At 40.6% G+C, this 21,417-nt stretch overlaps 1 protein-coding gene across 1 annotated transcript in view; it reads left to right on the forward strand.

Moving 5' to 3' along the window:
* The window catches only part of LOC116716709 (integrin alpha-5-like), a gene marked incomplete at its 5' end in the record, with an annotated part of 40,003 nt that overhangs the window by 4,765 nt on the left and 13,821 nt on the right, over positions 1 to 21,417 (forward strand). Inside the window, 14 exons of the mRNA XM_032557528.1 lie at positions 255 to 300; positions 390 to 515; positions 3,017 to 3,061; positions 3,201 to 3,244; positions 3,362 to 3,418; positions 5,051 to 5,103; positions 6,527 to 6,735; positions 7,277 to 7,468; positions 7,551 to 7,596; positions 8,083 to 8,196; positions 10,707 to 10,762; positions 11,203 to 11,360; positions 11,771 to 11,908; positions 21,061 to 21,128. Of these exons, the coding sequence (XP_032413419.1) occupies positions 255 to 300; positions 390 to 515; positions 3,017 to 3,061; positions 3,201 to 3,244; positions 3,362 to 3,418; positions 5,051 to 5,103; positions 6,527 to 6,735; positions 7,277 to 7,468; positions 7,551 to 7,596; positions 8,083 to 8,196; positions 10,707 to 10,762; positions 11,203 to 11,360; positions 11,771 to 11,908; positions 21,061 to 21,128 (1,352 nt within the window). The remainder of the gene's footprint in view (positions 1 to 254; positions 301 to 389; positions 516 to 3,016; positions 3,062 to 3,200; positions 3,245 to 3,361; positions 3,419 to 5,050; positions 5,104 to 6,526; positions 6,736 to 7,276; positions 7,469 to 7,550; positions 7,597 to 8,082; positions 8,197 to 10,706; positions 10,763 to 11,202; positions 11,361 to 11,770; positions 11,909 to 21,060; positions 21,129 to 21,417) is intronic.

Here is a 21,417-nt window from a genome sequence, read left to right on the forward strand (position 1 = left end):
AGAAGTGGAATAAAAGAGGCTGAGTATGTCTCGGTGATTTGCAGCCCCTCCCCCATATATTTTGGTCTATCACATAAATCCCAATAAAATATACACTGAAGCTTCTTACTGTATTAATAAAAATAATGTGGAAAACTTGAAGGTGTATTAAGTTTTTACGAGGCAGAATATAAAGACTCCTGCAGACTTTGGACCTCAGGAGGAACTGCTCTGCTACTGTTGTGTGTGTGTTTGTGGGCGTGTGTGTGTTACAGGATGGAAGGGTTGTTCTTGGAGGGCCTGGCAGTTTTTACTGGCAAGGTGAGCTGAGATGAGCGTGAAGCAACATGAAAACCTTTCAGAAAATCAATTTCGACCTAAAATGTCAAATGTCATTGAACCTTTTGTAGGTCAGCTGATTTCAGCCACTACAGAGGAGATCGTTAAGGCCTACTACCCCTCCTACTTCCTGCTGTCGGTCGCTGGACAGATTCAGACCCGGCAGGTCCAGGGGAGCTACGACGACAGCTACCTGGGTGAGAAAGCGCATTTGAATCAAATCAGGCTCCAACACGAAGTTTAGCTTCAGACAATATCAATTGATAATACGTCCGTTAATATTCAATAATTTCACTCAACTCCAATAAAGAACCGCACAGCATTCTGGGGGATGTAGGCAGAGAAAAGACTTTTATTCCGTAAGTTTGTTTTTTAGTAGAATATGGTGAAACTTTTCTAAGTGTATCGAAGGTTGTTGGAATCAGTTATCTCACTCACACTTTGGTTACCTAGCAACAACTTGTTGAGTGAAGGCCGGCCCCCACATACTCGGGTGTCCAGCCCTGCTGTGTGTGTTGTGATTTCATAGTCAACCGTAACGATTGGCTACATTTCTTGTGACAAATTCCTTCATTTCCTACAATCCTAATGGATGCTAGCAAGTTTGATAAGCTAGTTGGGGCCTAGCCCTGTTTCTTAAGAACTGTCACACAACCGTCCGCTTTGAGTTCGCCATCCAATGACTACGTTCTGACCTCTGAGGAGAGAAGGAGAGAACGTCTGGCTTAACAGGAAACTGCTACTGCAGAGCACTACTACACAGATTGTTGCTAGCTAGCCAAAGAGCAAGTTAGCTGACGCCACCAACCTTTCTTAGCCAACCATGAGAGGTTGAGCTGTTTGGATCAGAGTTCAATGGAATTCTCAAATTTTTATCAGATATATTTTCTTATGATATCGATCTATCACGTTGGATATCCTTTTTGTTTTATCGCCCAAAAACGGTCAACTCTGCAAATAGAAAATTTTCCCAAAATGCTGTTTTAAAATCTGCTGCTTGACCTTCCTGCCGGTTCCATCAGCAGCATGAGTGACTCATGACGTCCCTCGAGATACTTCATGTCACAATCTGGTGGTCAGCTTTCAGTAAGCACTGAGATCCTCTCCTCTGGCCAGGAGCAACGGCCTGGAATATCCCGTGGCGGAAATACAAACTTTATCACTATTAAGAGAATAAAATATCTTTTATTTTTATTACCTACATGCAGTCTTATGTTGTTAAGATATGAAAACTAATGTTAGTCAGAAAATGTTTTTTATTTGATGGTGACAGCATTCTCGTAGCTAAATATAATATTTAATAAATCGCTTAACCTTTGCGCGCTTTACTCTGCTCCAAGCACTTGTCTTTATATTATTGGCTTACCACAAAGTAGAACATAAAGTGAAGGTGATGCATGTTTTTCCTTCATTTATAAATGTAACCACCTACTCAGTAAGTCAGGGGTTTGTCAGCAGGAAAGCTCTGGCTGCGTTCACACCACACACATGCAGCTGTGAACTGTGAACACACTCCAAGCAACCGGGCCGAGACCCACGGTCTGCTTCCAAACCAACTCTGGTGCAACTATTGATTATTCTGACAATTGACAATTAATTGGAATTTTGTTTTGACACATTTTGCAGACTTTTCACTTTACCACATAAGCTTATTTTATACAATATTAGAGATACATTTAAAAATTAAATAAACAACTCAGTTTTTTTCTGGATAAGAAAATGAACATGTTATTGCCTAAAATACAATAACAATTCCTTTTTTTCTTGTTATCAGTACAGTGCAGGGAAGATCTGGTGACTTTTGAATTAACTGATTAATAATTGATCAGTTAATTGAAGTGCAGTGGGTGATAATTAAGATCATTTTTGTGACAGAATTTGAAGCTAAAGCTGCCATTTGAAGAGTTCAGGGTAGAACATTTACAGACAAAGTTTTTTTTTAATATAAAATATAAAATGTTTGTTTTCTGTTCAGTTTTGCCTTCCTCCCTGCTCCGACTATGTTTTCCTTTAAGCAAGTGAACTTAAGGTGCACTTCAATCAATGTTAATTCGTTGATTGAATTTACAATCAATTAATTACTCAATTAGTTGACGATTATTTCAATAATCGATTTACCACTATTACTCCGATTAACTGTTTCAGCCCTAACTGGAAACGTTTTGCTTCTAGAGGAAGAAATGTTTCTGTATTACATCTAAAACTGAACTGTTGATCATGATTAGAAGTGCTTTACCAAAAACTTCTGTTGTCATCAATGACATCAGCTGTGTTTCCGTTACAGATGCGCGTAAAACCGTGTCGATGTCCCGCTAATGTCAAAATGACACAGTTTTGCCATGTTGGTGTTTAAGAAACACATTTAAAATCACATGAATACATCTGTTCACACAATGTCATTAAAAAACACCCCTCACCATCATCCTCCGACTACTTCCTGTTGTTGATCATGTGACTTGTGTCATGTGAAAATAGGGTTTCCATTGCAGTTTTGCAAAAAAACCACATTTCAAATCGGCTGAAAAACCACCGCATCCTAGCGGCAAAACTTTTAATAGAAAAACTAAGGTTTTTTTATACTGGTGTGTTTCCATTAAGCCGATTTACTCTTGAAATGTAAAACTGTGCAATCCTGCAGTCACTGTAATGAATCTCCGATGCCTTGCTCTGTCCTCCTCCCACTCCGCTTCTCCTGCAGGTTACTCTGTGACCAGCGGCGAGTTCAGTGGGGACGCTGAGGAAGGTGAGGGTCATATTTACAGTACAGAGAGCCGGAGTAACAACATACATGTTTGTGTTGAAACGGAAGGGGATTATTAAGTCTTTTCAGGAAACGGGAGCCTTTGAAAACTCGAGGACTGATTGCCTGTTTCTGTTTGCAGATTTCATCGCAGGAGTTCCAAAAGGACTCATGCTGTATGGTTTAGTAAGGAGTTTCTTATTACTGTTCCGTACATTTTGAAATGGAAGCTTAAAAACAGTTTAAAGATGTCAAATTGCTGTTTTTCTTCTTAATAAAATAGAAATCCGTGTTTTGTTGCAGGTGTCCGTTTTAAGTGGGAAGGACCTGAAGTCTGTGCTGAACCTGACGGGTGAACAGGTATGTGTTTCCAGAGCTTGACCCCTTAGAGGGGTCAAAGGTTACAGTGAGCACTGCTGGAAGTTCCTGAAAAGCCTTAAACTAAAGCCAAAAACAGAATATGGTGCTGGTTTCACAACAGTTTGGATGTTAAACCACATTCTGAAAACACACTCAGGGATGATGAATCATTTCAGTGACTGAAATGTCACTGGCTTAATTTAGCAGCAGCACAAAGTTCGCCATTTATACTCAGATTCATTCTGCTTTAGTAAGGGAAACTTCCTACCACTGACCTTCTGCTTTAGGTGGTTTTTGGGTTACATGTTGAAGTCATATGTGCTTTACCAATTTTTAATAGACCTCTTTAAATTCTCTTTGATAGCAACACCTACAGGCCTGTCGTTAACACGTTTTGCTTGACAAATGTATTGTCCTGGAAATGATTGTGGCTCAAGTCATTTTTTGTCAAAAGATGGTTTAAGAAAAAAGAAAAAATCATTTTGGTAAAAAAATTACCTAGCCCATTATTTTAGGAACGTGACGATATTACCGTTTTTAAGTAATATTATAATAATGGCATAATAATACAAATACTCTCTCTCAAAATCAATACAATGTAATTACTAAATAACACTTCATACTGGAAAAATAGACAAAACTGCCAATTAGGACTTTTGTAAACTAATAGTGGAACGAAAGAAACAAGGAAAGTCAGCAAGCATGCAAAAGGAGATTATTGAGCCTATTTTAATTTGTCATGTGACTGATTGATGGCTTATTGTGACAGGCTTAGCATCACCGTTATTTATAGGATGACTTCGTACAACACGGTGGTGCCTTGAAAATATATTTTTACTCCCTGAACTTTTTCACATGTATAATCTCAAACTTTAATAAAATTGCATTGGAATTTTATGTAATCTGGACGCCCACTTCAGGTTATGTTGTGTTTTGATTTGTGAAACAGATAACATTTGAAAACTATGGTGTAAGTGTTGTCAAGGTAAATGTTTTCTACTCAATTGTCCCTAACATTAAAAGAAATCTCTCAAAAACTTCTGAGAACGTTTGAACTCTTCAAATGTTGGAGCTCTGATTGGGCTTCAGTTTGGCTATTTTCTACGTGAATACGATGAAATATTGTATTTGGATTCTCTTACAACAGGATTCAACATAAATCATTCTGTAGCTACACATCACCTTCCTAAAATAATGGCATAAACCATTTAAGGGCAAAAGTTATTTTGGAAAAAAAAACAGCAAGTAAAGGAGTTGTGCAATTATTTTAGGAAGGTGACAATATTCAGGATAACACAATTTACATAATTTATTTGTTTGAGTTTAATCCCCAAAAAAGTAAACCAGGGACCAGTTCTGTCGTCCAGAAACAGTTTGAATCTCTCAGTTCTCCAGCTCCTTGTGTTACTTCAGTCTTGCAGGAGCTCAAACACTGAGCTTCCATGAAAAGGGAGAAAAAAGACTCCAGGGGATTGTGGTATTGAGAGATTTGGAGCAAATCTTGTGGAGTGGTAGTGGTGGAGGGGACAGGAGATGAAAGGGACAGGCAGGAGAAAATGAAAGAAAAGAGAGGGATCTGTGCACCGTGGTGTGATTACAGGCTAACTCGGCCCTGTTTGAAATGTATTCCAGATGGGGTCTTACTTCGGCTACGCAGTGGCGGCTACTGACATCAACAACGACGGGTAAGTGAAGGGAGGCGCGGTGACGCACATGGTGGCACCAAGTAGTGGCATGTAAAATGGTTGAAATAAGAGCAGAGGGAGAATACGCTAAAACAGAAGATAAATGTGTGTGTGTGTGTGTGTGGATTTCACTGGAGCGGCTGTCGACTGAGGGAGTTTTGAACACTTCCCATGCAGATGAATCAGTAGACGTATATTTTCTAAGAGGCCAAGAACTTTCCTTCCTTCTGTTGACCTTTTGTAACCATGTCAGTTCACCCTGTTGAGGCGCCAGGATGGAGGCTTCCACTTGTTCAAGTCAACACAGAAAAAATACAAAATCATACCAAGTAGCTTTTGGTCTAGTTTCTAGTGCAAACATCTTAGTACACTTGAAACAAGACAAAATTAACATACAAACAACTTTAAAGCATGGACTTCTGATCCAGAAATCTATGCTTTAAAACTTTATGAGCTAGTTTTAAGTGAATAATTCCTTAATATTGATGAAAAAGTACTTGCACACAATGATTCTTATAACAATATATTTTGCCCATGTTTTTAGTGAAATAATCTGCCAATGACTAGAACTTTTTCATATCTTGCTAAAATGTTACTTTTCAGTTGGTTTTCTCTTATTTCATAGGTATTAAGATATTTACTCTAAAAACTAGGAAAAATATACTTAGTAAAATGTTGTGTTTTTGCAGTGAAGTTACATTTGTCTGTTGAAGTAGCTCACCTGCTTGGGGTTCATCAGCTAACAGTATTTACAAAAGTTGGAAATAGCTAGCTTATGAACGCAGACCTTCTCCCTCCTGAGTGTTTGTTGATTAGCTAAAATTGCCAACTTTGTTTGAACTGACGCCACAAACAGTGTTTCTCCTTACATCAGAGCAGACTTAAAAGTGTACAAAAGTCTAGATACTACCTGGGTTTTTGTGTACATGCTAGGTTACATGATGGTCAGGCATTTCCCCCATGGCTACTAATGATTAAATACATACCTTGGCTAAAATGCAATACTTAATAGCAACTTAGTAATTTTACTGACTTATGAAGTATACAAACGTTAAGCGTTCGCTGCAAATACACAAATTAACAGAGCACTGCCAGTTCTTACAACTGCTGGCTGGTATCCGTCACCATCCTCTGTCTTTGTCAACCCTGCAGCGCCTTATGGCTACTTTTATACTGAAATCAAGCTTTACAGGAATAATCACTCATATGTTTTTCTGATGTCCGCCATGGCACATTGGGCCGCTTTCTGAAGCGAGACGTCACATGAAAAGAGTCAGTGTTTCAGTTCTGTTTTTCAGGAGTCCTTGAGCTCCTTTGGTTCCTTTAAACACGATCCAAAGTGCTTTTATATTCTCTCTTTTCTAATGCCTCCATCTTTCTGTCTTTATTATTAAGAATCCTGTCTTTTCCACACTGTTGACAGATTGGATGATCTGGTTGTTGGAGCGCCGACATTCATGCACCCGGGGTTCAACGGGCGTCTGGAGGAGCTGGGGAAAGTGTACGTTTACCTCCAGAGGGGCCCGCTGCGTCTGGAGCCGGCTCAGACCCATCTGCTGGGCTCACAGGTCTTCGGTCGGTTTGGCACCTCTCTGGCTCCTCTGGGTGACCTCAACCAGGATGGCTTCAACGGTACGCCTGCACCTTTTACCTAATGAAGTCCTGACTTCCATGATACAATATCTAATTATTTGCCTGCGGTTTCTCGCCACAACTATGTGCAAAATTGTGGGTTTTTGGTCATAAGTTGTTTATCTTGCCACATTCACATAAACCTACTTCTTTAGAAAAGACTTGGGACATTTTGTGCTATGTTATTAGCAGATTAGCAGAAGCTTGACCACCGCTGATGAGTATTCACCTTGTGTCTCTCACATAAAGAGACACAAGTTCAAGATATAGAAGAAGAAAGATAGAAATCAATATTCCTCAATCAAACTTGAAGTTAGTAGAGATGAGAAAACAGAATGTTTTGCCGGAATGAGTATGACGCAGAAAAGGTGAAAGGTTAAAAACAGTAGATCCCATTAGGAAAAAGTCAGTATCTCCTGATATCGTCTGAGAATTTTGCTGCCTGTTCACACTTACAACCGCATCATGTTGCCTGGCAACGTTCCAGTTCAAACACATGAATGGAGAGCTTTAATGCTGTTCTGTTGCTGTCTGAAATCAGACTTGGCCGTCGGCTGTCCGTACGGCGGAGACCAGCAGCAGGGCGTGGTCTTCGTCCATAACGGTCACGCTGGAGGACTGAAGGACACGCCCACTCAGGTTCTTTCTGGCCAATGGGCTTCCAGCTCTTTCCCTGCCAGCTTCGGCTTTGCTCTGCGAGGCGACATGGACATCGATCAGAACGGCTACCCAGGTACGAGAGAGCGGGATTCGTCATTTATGCAACTTTTACCTATGAAGCCTCTACTTTGATGTCTTCATTTTGCTTTTTGCAGATCTGATTGTTGGTGCTTTCGGCCTTGATAAGGCCGTCCTGTACAGGTATTATTCCTCACTTTGCATATTTACAGTGAGTGTCTGACAAAAAGTATGCACACTCTGTGAACTGTTTCACATTTTGTCACGTTTTAATAAACTTGAATGAATTTTAGGGTTTAATGTAATGGACCCAACACAAAGCAGTGGCTGCTTGTGCAAAATGAGACTGAACTTTCCCTTTACTCTTCCGTGAAAAAGTGCTGAAAAACACTCGATGGTGATTCATCTTCCATATGTTTACTGACTGTGGAAAACTACAAACACACACTTACTTAATGCTTTTTTTCTAATGTAGTGTACAATTTATTTTGTACAGTGATATTTAATAAATGACAAAAAAATAGGATTACAAGAGAGATACTCAAATGCTGAGTGGTAGAACATCCCAAGAGGATTTGTTTTTTAACGTATTTTTTATACTTTGTTCATATTCAGATGTTTACATACATTTTCTTTGCCATTTAGTCGTGCTGTGTGTTTCCCCATCAGAGCGCGGCCGATAGTGAGAGCCGGTGCTTCTCTCACCATGCAGCCGGCCATGTTCAGCCCGGAGGAGAAGACCTGTTCGCTCATCACAGAAGAGAGAAACGTCTCCGTTTCCTGGTATGGACTCTGCCTATTTCCATTTTATCTAGTTTTTGTCCAACACATAAATGTTTTTTTTTTTTGTTCAGAGTAGGAGAACTTATTCTGCTTTCAGTCTCTTTCCACAGTTTCCACTTCCTAGCCATAAGTGTGGAACAGTTTTAGATTTGGTGTGTGGCGTCAGCCAAATTGGCAGGCGTCTTAATCTCAGCCTCTTTAAGCGAATACAAGGAAGTACTGTTTTAGTGCTTCTTGTTATTTTTTTGTTGCCTTGGCAACAAGAAGGATGTGAGGACGAAAAAAGGCAGAACAGCTGGAAGAAAAATGGAAAAAGAGCAGAAAATAGTTGTGCAGTTAGGAGCTTAACACGGATTGCTGACTTTTGAATCCCATGCTGGTCAACAATATGACTTTACTGCTCTATTTTATCTATCCATTCAGAGGTGTGAAAAACTATTCACACCCTAAACACAGATGGATGTTGAAGGTTTTTACATCTTTTAATTATGCTGATTTTTCACTTACAGCTTATAAGAAAATACTAAATTAGAATATTGCATCAGACTAATAAGAAAAGGATTTGTAAAACAGAAACGTGGGTTTAGTAAAAAAATATGTTTAACACCTGCTCTTAGGATGCTATTTTCAAGTGGTGCTGTATGACCAAAACTCAAACTAACTGAACATTTGCCTCAGTTAAGGTCAAAGTTCATGACTCAACAATAAGAAAGAGACTGGGCAAAAATGGCTTCCATACGGAAAAACCAAAACCACGAGTGACCAGAGAGAACGTCAAAGATTCATGTTTTAGGACTTTTTAAAACTTGTTCTGTGAACTGATGAGTCAAAATGAAACTTTTTGGAAGGTGTTCATCCTCTTACGTCTGCCCTGAACCAAACACGGTCTGGTGTAGTGCGAGTCTAGAGCTGCCAGAATAATGACCTAAAGCACATCAGCAAATCGACTTTGGAATCACTCTGATGAAGCAAAATAAATGTTTTGAAGTGGCCTAGTCGAAGTACGAACACAAACACGTTTGAGATGATGCAAAGGGCCATTCATGCTGGTAAACTCTCCAATGTGGCTTAATGGAAACAATTCTGCAGAGCAGAGTCGGCCAAAATTCCACCTGATGGCAAGAGAGGAACAACCAGTCATTAGGGTCACAAGAGGGTCAGGCTGGGCTGCAGAGATTTTTCTCCATAAACAAATGAAATCATCGTTTACTCAGGTTGTCTTTTGTGTCATACAAACATTTATTTGGTTATCTGAAATATTTAAGTGCAACAGGAAAGTAAAATACAAAGAAATATGCAGGGGTGGGGGGGGGCTTTACACAGATTGGAAAATGAAAAGAAAGAAAGAAGGAAAGAAAGAAAGAAGGAAAGAAAGAAGGAAAGATGGATATAAGTAAGAAAAGACAGGTTGTTTTCCTGACACTCTCTGGCTCCCTTAGGTCTTGTTCCAACCTGCTGCTGTCAGTCAGAACCACAGAAACCAGCTTGTGAATTAGTGTCAGTCTGGACTATTTTCCACTTCTGACACACATGAACAACATTAAGATAAGAGTTTTTCTGAAGCTTTGATCAGTCAAGATAAAAATAAATCCAGATCATGGTTGAATTTAAAACTTCTGTGAACTGGGGTGTAACATTATGTTTGCCTCGTTCCTGATTTCCTTGTTTGTTTGTTTTTTGCACGTTTGCCACACATCAGTGTTTCACAACATCAAACCAATTTAAATATTGGTCAAAGACAAAACAAAAAACCCACAAAATGCAGTTTGTAAATCCAGTTGTTTATTAAGGGAGGAAAAACCTGATTCCAGCAGCAGCAATAACTGCAGTTTTGGCCTCACATCTTTGCAGAATTGTTCTAATTCAGCCACAAGGAAGCAGCATTTCTTAAGTTCATGCCACAGAACCAATAGGATTCAAGTCAGGACTTTGACTAGGCCACTCCAAAGTCTGCATTTAGCTTTTCTTCACATATTCAGAGATGGTGTGTTTTGGATCACTGTTGGTTTCAGATTGAGGTTGAATGTTTTTCCTTTCTCCCGCCACATCCTGATGTGACGGGAGAAAGCTGGAATCAAACCTGCAACCTTCAAGTTGTAAGACAGTTCTGCCCATCGAGTCGCAGGCAGGTCCTGTTGATGTCTTGATAAACAGAAGGTGTGGCAGTACTCAGGCCTGAGCCTGGAGTCAGTGAATGTATTTTCTGTTTACTTGTGTTGCCTTTGACTAATATTTAGAGTGATGTTCTGAAACACTGAAGTCTGACAGATATTTTTTAAAAAAGGAAATCAGGACGGAAGAAACACTTTTTCACACCCCTGTAAATATATTTCTCAGCTCGGTTTCACCTCCCCAAAACCACGTCCAACTACATTACCCACATATCCATATCAAGGAGGAACATCAGCCTGTTCAGTTACTGTAGATTACTGTAACTTTGTGCTTGAACAACGACTAAATAATGGATAATGAATGAACAGCAGTAACTTTTCTTCTTGTTCTACCTGCAGTGTGAGCACCAGGTTCTGTCTGGAGGCCTATGGGAAGCACCTCCCCTCTCATTTAGGTAAGACATGCTCACCCCTACACAGTGGCACACACACACACACACCCCCCGACACACACACACATGGTCCCCATTACCTTGCTTTTGTTGTGCAGCCACAAGTATGCTGGACCTCTCTGCGGTCAATTTGGCAGTTAGGATCAAGATGAAAGAGCAATTGTGTAAATACAGGGTACGGTTTAGAGAAGTGTGTGTGTGTTTATTTAAAGTATGGTGTTCTGTATTGTCTCTGCTGCGTTTTTAATGTGGTGTGTGATGATGTTTTATGTGCTTCTCAGTAGAAGCACAGAAGAGAAAAGAGGATTTATCTGTGCATGTGTGTTTGCCTTCAGTCAGAGTGTTTATCTGTGGCTATGCATACATTGACATTCCAAAAGCAATGAGATGATGGACTCTTTTTTTTTTCTATGCGTGTTTCCACCACTGTGTGGACTCTGAAGGCTTCCTGGTGGAAGTGCAGCTAGACAGAGCAAAGCAGAACCAGAAGGAGTCTGTGAGGAGGGCGCTGTTCCTGGAGAGCCAGCAGCCCACCCTGCTGAGGACCCTAAACCTCACAAATGGTCAAGGGTTCTGCCATGAAATCAAAATCTACCTGCGGGTGAGTCTTTGAACTGTGTGTTCCCCTCAAAAAACAGCAATAGCAATAAACAAAGTATTTGTTTAGTGAGCCAATACCCTTTTGTTCTAGTACCTACTCAGTGAAGCTGGACTCGGGTATAATAGTTTTACACCAATAATGGTTACCTGGTACCAACGCCTTTTTTAAAACCTACTTTGTGGAGTCAGGCTGAAAATGCAGCATCAGAAAACTGTGTGTCCCTGACTGGCTAGGGGTTGGAGTCACAAGTCACTAGTTCAGTCCCCTCATTTGTAAAAACTCACCACAGTGATTCAGTGTTTTGACTTCAACTACAGTTTGCAATCTCTTTTCTTCTGCATGCTTTTTCTGCCGTCTCCTTCTCCAGCTTGTAACTGCTGGGTTTTTCACTGTCTCTGTCTCTGCTGCAGGCCGAGGACGAGTTTCGGGATAAACTCTCTCCCATCGACATCAGCCTGAACTTCAGTCTGGATGGTCGGGTGGCGGCGGATCAACACGGCCTCAGTCCCATCCTCGACTACCAGACAGAGCAACGTGTAGAGCAGAAGGTAGGATCATTATGTCCTGCTTGGCGCAGGACCCACCATAAACATTACTGTTCCAACATAATGAATGGATTATCTGTTCTCACTGCTGGTAGAATGGTGGCATGGGTCAAAGCGGTTTCTTTGACATTCAGAGGACTTGAAGTGCTCAGTCTGCAGTGTTGCTCTCAGATCCTCTGTTGCATATATCGACTCTGAGGTTTCTAAATGTTTTAAGTTTGATAAAATTGTAAAATTTGCTGTTTGCGAGTGATTTTCCTCCACAGCCATCAGGGGATTGAGTCACAAGATTCACAGTGCAGAGATTCTGTGAATATTGTAAAAGCTTTGTGTCGTCACATTCGCTACATTTGGCTCCATGGCAGATCAAAATTCCAACATTTGTTACATTTTCAGCTGGTGTGGAAATGGCATTTACAGCAGAAATTACCACAAGTTATCTCTCATTCAGAGGACATGAAGTGCTCAGTCTGCTGCGCTGCTCTCAGATCTTCCGTTGCATATATTGACTCCATGACTTTTAAATGTTTTCAAAACCATGGACTGAGGTTTGTAGGTGGACTAAAGTTCACTTTTTTGGTCCTCGTCAGGGTTTGCTTGAGCCTTTACACCTCACCAAATGGACGGGATTTCCCCGGGAAACGGACTGGAGTTCCACTAACAACAAAATCAACAGGGCCGGTGTGAATACACACTCAGATTTTTACTATTGCTGGGCTTTAAAGCAGAACATCAATCCTCATCCTTCATATTTAGGTGGAATTTTCAGTGATTGTGAGAACATATTGTGCTTTATGAAGTAGAAGGAGAATGACACGATAAATAAAAAATCAGAAAAGTCTGGAAATCATTTATAGTTTGCCTCCGTGAGTCAGTGTCACCTTTTCCTGGAGTTAGAGCTGCAATCTTTTAGGTCTCTACCTGCTCTGTTTATCTATAGACTGAAATTATTGCTCATTCTTCTTTGTCAAATATCTTAATTACTATCAGATTGGATGGCCAGTGTCTTTATCTCACCACAGATTTGAAATTGCTTCTAGGTCTGGACATTAACTGGATCATTGAAAATGCACGGTTGTGATCTTTGATCCTGCTAAAGAACAGCATCTGCACAGCACAAGGCCATTTATTTATCCTGGGTTTGCCCACGTCTGCACAGTGTCTGCACATTGACACACTCTGGAGCAAAGATAATCAATCAAACCTCGGTGAATTCAGGAGCTTTAGAAACATTTAGCATAGTTGTGTTTTTTTCTGGCTCAGTCTCTGTTCAGCTGCTCATCTCGTGTGGCTCTTTGTGTTTCTACAGTTCAGAGGAATAAAACGCGTCCAAGTCTCTAAGCCTCCGTTTAGCGCTGGCGAAGTTGAAGCAGTCCAATGAAACACGTTTAGAACCGGCTTCATTTGGCCGTAACCACATTCATTCACCCTGTTTGTTTTCTGACTCTTGTTCAGGTAAAGAGAACCGATTAGTGGAGCTGAACTCAGCTGACCGAGCTCCCAGACACACGCAACCACGCCCACACACACACACACACACACACACAGACTGCAGGCAAGGGACTCACACGACTAGAAGGTTTTTGTTTTAAAGGGGCAGTGTTATGTAAAGTCAGCTTTTCTGAGCTTTACATCATGTCATAATGATATTCCCTCATCATAAACACACCTGGAGTTTTGCCTTGATTCTTTCATGCGTGTGTGAGAAATCCGTTAATCTCCATGGCAACCATTCAGCTGTGCTAAATGCCTGGGTGGGCATAGCTCTGCTTTGGAGACGCAGCTCCTCCTCTGAACTGCAGTTTCTAAGCGTGCGAGCCACCTCACTCCTCCACTCTGCTCCTTCAGACTAGCCAGCAGGAATTAGCAAACATCTGCTGAGTTCATTCTCAGTGAAACACTAGCAAAAAAAAAAACGTTGCTGAAAGGTCAATAGAGGAGCCATGTTGTGATGACTTCCTGAAGGCGGAGCTTCAGAAAGAGCAGGAGATTTTAAAGAGACTGAGGCCCAATTTCAAAGTGTTAAATTATAAAGTCAAATTTCTTTTAAGTCATATATGTTATGTAAAACATTTTTATAACAACTGAAGTTAAAATAGGTATTGTGCTATAAAATGACTCTATGTGCCTGGAAAATACAGAAAAACAGAATTATGCAATTCGACCTACAGAGTGAACGTAGCCAAAGAGAAGAAGACCCACATCATGTTGAAAAAAGCTTTTGCTGTGTAGACAGATTTGACCTCTATTTCCTAATAAAACCTTACTTAATATTCTGAACATTGATTTGCCAGATTTTTTTCATTTCTCCATGAAGATCAAACTGTTGCACAAACCCGGTGAATAAACGTGGTTTCTGATTCAGGAGGCGTGAAAAAGGAGATGATTTGTCTCGAATGATCCGTTTGGTCCAGCCTTCTCTCAGACCTCTGAGGTTAGAGAGCGTAGCTCTGTGAGGAGTTACGCCTGAACGTTAACTGACCACAGTGAAACCAGAGACCACACCACTTACACGGCCACAGAGCTTGAGTTTTAGGAACCAAACTGACGGTCACCACAAGAGCATAGCGGATGATGTCATAAACATCACCACGTGCAAAAATAGAGCCGCCCGCCCCGCACACGCCTGTGACTTCCTCTGCTCACCCCGGCAGAACGCCCTGTGATCCTGTTAATGCAGAAAAATGGATTAAAATGAAAATAGAGATTGTTGTTTCAAAGCAGAGTAAGTTAAAGGATTTTTTTATTGATGCTGATACCTGAAGTAGCGATGCACTGATTCAATATTAATATCTGTATCGATCCTGATATTGAACAAAATTCTAGGTTGGGTATCGGTGGCGATCCATGAGGGCAGATCTAGTCAGTCCAATTCTATGCTTTGTGCTCTGAGCAACGCCATGTTTTATTAATTATTTTACATTACATTTAGAATTCCTAATCACACTTTCTGAACCATTTGCCAGAAGGTTTGTTGCAGTTTATTTGTTACATGTTTGATCAATGTAGTCAACTTGTTGTTTTTGCCATTTTCAGTTCCTTTATTTTTGATTTTACATTGGATGTTATTTTCCTAGTTACACTGACTGAACAAACTCAAGGTGTTTTTGTGTGTTTGACCAGGCTTGTGAAGCTGTTGGTGTATTTAAGTGTTCTAGTGATGCAGAGTTATCAGATAAATGTGTAATTCACTTTGTTCATGTCTGTGTTTTTTTTTAAAAAGAAACATTTTAAGTAATTTTAGCTGTTTTCCAGTATCGGCTCGTTGTTGGCCGATACCAAACCTATATTGGTATAGAATAGTGGATCGGTGCATCCCAAACCTGAGGCGCCGTCTCGTTGCTCCTGTTTGTGTTTCATACATACAGAAGGGGAGTGTCTGCGGAGCCACATGGGTCACGGCTCTGCACAAACACAAAGGAAGCTCTGACAGCTCAGTCTGGGTGGGGCACTGCTCGCTGCTCACACATCTGCTCCTGGTTTGTTGTGCAGGCTCCTGTCTTGTGTGAGGTGATAGGCCCAGCCTCACAACCTGCAACTTTATGAGAGCGATTCACGGCAAAGCGAGAACGCGATTGGTTTTTAAACGCCGCATCTGTCATTTTCTCGTGACGTGCCAGAAATTTCACCCTCTTCTTTCAGTTTAAATGTAAGATCAGATGATCCCAGAACCCAGTGTTATGTGGTCAGAGGCCACATGGAAAATCTGTCATGTGAAGTGGAAAATAATCAGGAAGCTGGAGGACTGAGAAGTTTCAACACACATTAGTCGCTGCATGTAAACTCAGGCATAAAAGTTTCCCCTCTAAGGCAAAAGGTCTGATCTTCCTTAGATGCATCTTTGCACTGAAGAAAGTTTGCTCTGCAGAAGTATTTACACCACTGACCCTTGAACTTTTTCACATGATGTCACATCGAAGCCATAACGACAATATAATTGTGCAAATTCAATTATGAAAGTAAATTTACTTAAACGTTGCAATTTAAAAAAAAAAAAAATTCAGATAAAAAAGTTTCTGTCCCGTGATGAGGTGGTTTTAGGTCATATTGCAATTAGTTTATGTCGCAAAACTGCAATAGAAACACTTTTTTTTTTTGCATCGCACAAATCACATGGCCAACAACCGGATGTTACTGCTGGCAAAAACCACGAAGAAGACAACAGGAAGTAGCTGAAGGATGATGGCGCAGTATGTTTTTTAAGGACTTGTAGCAGCTCCCCAGCAGTTGAATTACTCAGCCAGTCTCAACGGGTGAATTTATCGTTTTATTTTTCTTTGATTCAGATCCACCATGATCATCACAGTCACCTCAATCACCGTGAAAACTAAAACATATGCAAATATTAGAATACAAAACATAAACTTACAATACAAACAACAAAACAAAACGTACCTCGCTGCTTTCACTGGGGAACACTAAGTGTTGATTTCTTCGTGTTTTTACAGTTCAAGTCATTGATTGGCACAATGATTCTACCAGCTTTATAGGGCCTGCCCTATAAAGCTGGTATGTACCTCATGTGAAAGCTGGTATGTACCTCACGGCAGCCCGTGAGGTACATACAAAACCCCCCAAAACATTACAAAGTGTAAATACCATTAAACAAAACAAAATAAAAACCACCAACAATGCTAATCAAAACAGACAAACATCCATAAACAATCTGTGACATTCTTAATTTAGAAAATTCACTTTGAATAATTTACAATAAATAGTCTACAAATATAAATTATTTGGGCAATTTATTTTAAATAGTTCACTATCCGTTACAGGACTTATCGCATGAACAAATGTATTCATGTCTGATTTTCATAGCATTTTTTTTATTTAGTGCAAACACTGCAATTGCAAAATTGTGTTCTTTCGACATTAGTGGAATATGGACAACATTTTGTGCACATTTGTAACAGAAACTCAGATACAGACGGCTGATTGAAGCTTCTGTCAACGAGAACAAATAAATAATCAAACACCAAATCATAGTGATTACAAATGATAATATAATTATATTGTTGTTTGTGTATTAGCAATGAATTTGTGTTCTTTTTATTTACCCCTCCAGGGGGTCTTTTGTGGGCTCTAGTGTCCCTTATATGAAAGTAGGCTGACAGGAAATGGGGAAGGAGAGGGGGGAAGACATGCGGCAAATGTCGCCGGCTCCGGGAGTCGAACCCGCGATGGCCGCGTTGAGGACTCAAGGCCTCCAAATATGGGTCGCGCTAACCACTACGCCACCACGGCACGCCCCTTTTTATTTACATTTTTTTAAAAAAAATACTCCATAGTCTATCCTAACTCCTGCTTCTTTGTTCTGCTTCCGTTGGCGGTTTTAAACATCTGAATTTCTCTGTGGTGGAGTCAATAAAGTCGTATCTTATCTAACTGAAGCTAAAACAATGTGGCTGGACTGACATGACTGAACACAGGAATGAACAGGAAGTGGGAAATGCCTGGGGGAGCAATTAGGTGATTGAAGACAGGTGAGTGGAAACAGCTAAGTGGAGAGAAGGTAAGTGAAGGGGAAGTGAGGGCATCAAAGGAGCGGCACTGGCAGCGTAGCCATCCTCCAAACAGAAAACATGAGCTGAGCAGAGAGAACAGACATTAACTAGGACCTTAACCAACCAGTAAGGTTGGGGGGGGGGGGAACACTTTTTAAAACACAAACTACATTGTTGTTAAAGTTAAGTTGTGTAAAAGAATTTCACTGGTTCAAGTGAGTGTGAAATCGGCTCTTACTCACATGTCTCACCAGGGGATATCAGAGTAATAACCACTTACTGCATGTCAATAACCAAACAATAGAAAGCAAAGAGAATCATCTACTCCAAGGAAAGATGTTGGCTGCTCATCCCTTCCTTACAGAACCCCACTTCAAATCCCCTCAACTCCTTTGAACACATGCATGGAGCCACCAGAGTTTGCTAAAAGACAGCGGTTGCTCAGGACTACATGTCTGATGGATTTATCGAGACACAAACCATCAGAAGTTAAACTTCACCTCCGCTCCCCGTTTCGGACGTGGAGTTCGGAGTCGGTGGAGAACTTCAGACTTTTCCACTCTGAGTTCTGACTTTATGAGGTGTTCCAGTTCACGTCTACATTAGACATTCTTTCCAAGCACAAAAGGAACATTAGGCACTGTTCAGCATGAGTGGAGAACGGAGAGAAACTCCAGTGACAACTTTTACCACTGCAGGCTTAAAGAAGCACTAAGTGGAAGAACAGGACACAATAAGTCCTGACAAACGTCAACGCAGTATGCTGAGTACCGATTCATCTTACAGCACATCTTACAGCTCGGAGTTTCAGGGCTTCTTAGGTTTATGCTGCTTACGTTGAGAGTAAAGTCAAATCTTCCTTTCTCCTCATGTTTCATTTTCTTCATTGAGGTTGAAGAACATGACAGTATGCTTAAATACAGAGAAGAAAGTGGGCTTGAAGTAAAGACGACTGGAAGTAAAAGATTCACTCATATAATCTGTAAATACATCGAAAAGCAACAAGTTGGAGGAGGATTCTTCACTGAGAGTTTGGCACTAACCTCCACCGACCTTGTCCCTCGCTCTGTCAGACATTCATTTTGGAGTCTAATGCTTCCCACATGTAGAGCAGACGAGGCCGTGGCGTGGCTGACAGCGCGACGCTGCGGACGGATGAGAGCAAAGAGCAGAGAGGACCGAAGGACGTGAAAAGATCAAGGGCTCATATGGAAACGTCAGTCCTGCCAAATCAAATCCCATTCATGTTTTCCTTTTGGTTTCTATAAACTCAGCTGTTGCAGAAAACTACAAGGGAAATGAGTCCCAGTTGTGTTTTTGAGGTTCCAACTCTTCTTGATGGAGGCTCTCCGCAGAAATGTCATTGTTTTGATGGAATTCATCTTCTGACTCTCCTTCATCTTATTCCTTTGCTTTCTTTCCACATATGAAGCAAAAGTTTCTTTTATCTCGCAGCGATGAATGGTTGTTCACTCTGAGCTTTGTGGCAACGTTTGCTGGTTGAGTTCAGATAGAGAGTATATGAATGGATTCAGGGCCGTGCAGAGACCTTTGGAGGGCCAGGGCCTCAAAGTTAGAAAAGGGCAAATTGAACAAGATCTTAAAACATCATACAACAACATAGTTCTTAATTAAATTCTTAATCAAGAATTTAATTGGATCATACTATATCATTGCCATCATGCAAAGCAAATCTAGTCTATATTTTCCCTAACAGGTATAAAGTTTCTGTTTCTGCTGCTGACAGTCCTGGAGGTCTGAGCTGATCTGAGACTGTAGCTGTTAAACAGACCAGAGGAGAGAAGGTCAAAGGTTATAAAGTTATGAAATAAGAACATTTGCTGCCATTTTACTAGTTAAGCCCTAATAATATCTATTTAACCTCTAGAACAACTTGGCTGCAGACTGATTTATAGATCAAAAAGCTCAAAGGGGTTAACTCTATATAATAGTTTGATGTTAAACCTCTAGATCTAGAATTATAAGGCTGAGATAACAAGGCAAAGAAAACTCAGTAGCTGCTGGTAGGGGCCATTCAGGGGCCTCCAGACATTCAGGGGCCCCTAGAAATGGTTTAATTGTAACACAGACCATAGATCTAAACCTGTAGCATCATTTATAGAGAATGACAATGCTATTACATTTTATTTAATGCATTCAGCTGAGAAAAATTTGTACATTTAGGATTTAATTAGGAAGTGTACTTTGTAAAAGTTTAAAGAATCATTTTTGATAGTTTGATTGTTGTGTTACCATGGCTACAATATGGCGTGATTGATTTTAAACTGGGCCAATAAACCTGGTCTCCCTCTCACAGATTCACCTTATCTATATTTAAACATGTTAGCGATGCTGAGGTTCTTAGTAGGACGGGTTCCGGAGTGAGGGGGGTTCTGTCTAAGGCCCCATATTACCTTGGGCCGGCCCTGGAGGAACAGCTGCTGCGATGAGCATCTCTGGAATCGACCTTTAATCCCCCGGTGGCCCCTGTCAGTCCCCCGATGCTTTAGAGACATTTTGATTCATTTCATTGTGGCATGTTTGGCTTTTTGCTGCGGTTCTAATTATTGCTACAGTTTTTTCTCTGATGTTTATTTTGTGACTCTAAATGCTCTGGGCCGAATCTTTCTTTAAGACTTGAGGTTCTGCAATAAAAAGTTCTATTTACAGCCCAGAACCTCCAGCCCAGATCCCGCCAGCAGCGGCTTTAACCCGCCTGGTAGAAACGTTAAGGAGAAGCAGAGCGAACAGTCAGCAGGTGGTACCAGGTGGTACCAGGTGGTACCAGGTGGTACCGGGGCTTTGAGCTGCGCCGCGACTCGCAGTGGCAGTTGCAGTTGGAAATACATCTAAAAGCAACCGCATCTTATATCAGGATGTCTGATATAAAGACAGATATTCTTTATATCAGTCGGTGGGACCGTCTCAGACTGCCTGTAGTGGACCGGGCTTTTAGCAGAATGATAAAGTTAAAGTCAGAAGTTTTCTCTGCAGCCGAAGCATTTCTGTGTTTAGGGCGAGGCGGGTTTTGTCCCGCTATTGCAGGACGATTCTGAAAATAGTGACGTTGTGACATCAAGGATAAAAGGGGCAGGAGCTCAGGATTTCATGACTTTTGTTCTCAAAACTTTTAATACTCAAAACCAGAGAGAAAAACAAGCACATTGGTTTTTTTCATTAAAATTAAGAAGTACTGCACTCTACTGCAATGTCCTCTATGCACAGCCACTGCACAAGACTCTCTGCAGAAAAAAAAAAAGAAACTTGCTTAAAGTTTGCTGCTGAAAATTTGTATGGAAAAAACTGAAGAGCAGAGAAAATCTGAAGGATCCCAGAATATTTCAGATTTAACGATTTATGGGAAAGTTACGCCTGAGCAGCTTCTTCATGCAGCAGCCGTCTTAAAGTCAATATTACAAAAAAAAACAGGCTTTCCCGTATAATATCTAATATATTTCTGTAGGTGTACTTACTTCATTTATTATTTCATTTTTGCACCCATAACTCCATAATTTGCTGTGATTTCTTTCATTATTTTAAACATCTGCTGTGAATTGAATGTCAACAGAAATATTAGAAAACTATGAAGTGAAAGAACTGATGAACTTCCTGTTTTACCTGAAGCCGTTTGTCTCTGTGTTTTCCCATCAGGCCCAGATTCAGCTGGACTGCGGAGAGGACAACATTTGTGTCCCTGACCTCAAACTGGCTGTTATTGGGTGAGAAAATTGTGTAGGCCATAATTTTCCTTTTTTTAAAAATCTTTAAAAAACTTCACTACCTTGAGCATCTTTAATCTGCTCTAGTTAAAAAACCCCAAACACTCAGACTCCTCAAACTAGACTTTTCTACACTAAAAGGAGAATATTTAAAACCCAGTTTGCTTAGACTCTGAACATGTTGTCAGATTAGCCTCTTCCACCATGTTACAGCTTTTTCACACGACATCAGTCACCATATCTACTTCTGATATGGTGACTGGAGCTCATAAGTGAAATTAGAAATTTT

Source organism: Xiphophorus hellerii, unplaced genomic scaffold, assembly GCF_003331165.1.
Source record: "Xiphophorus hellerii strain 12219 unplaced genomic scaffold, Xiphophorus_hellerii-4.1 PGA_scaffold_81__1_contigs__length_211163, whole genome shotgun sequence".
Classification (NCBI taxonomy): Eukaryota; Metazoa; Chordata; class Actinopteri; order Cyprinodontiformes; family Poeciliidae; genus Xiphophorus; species Xiphophorus hellerii.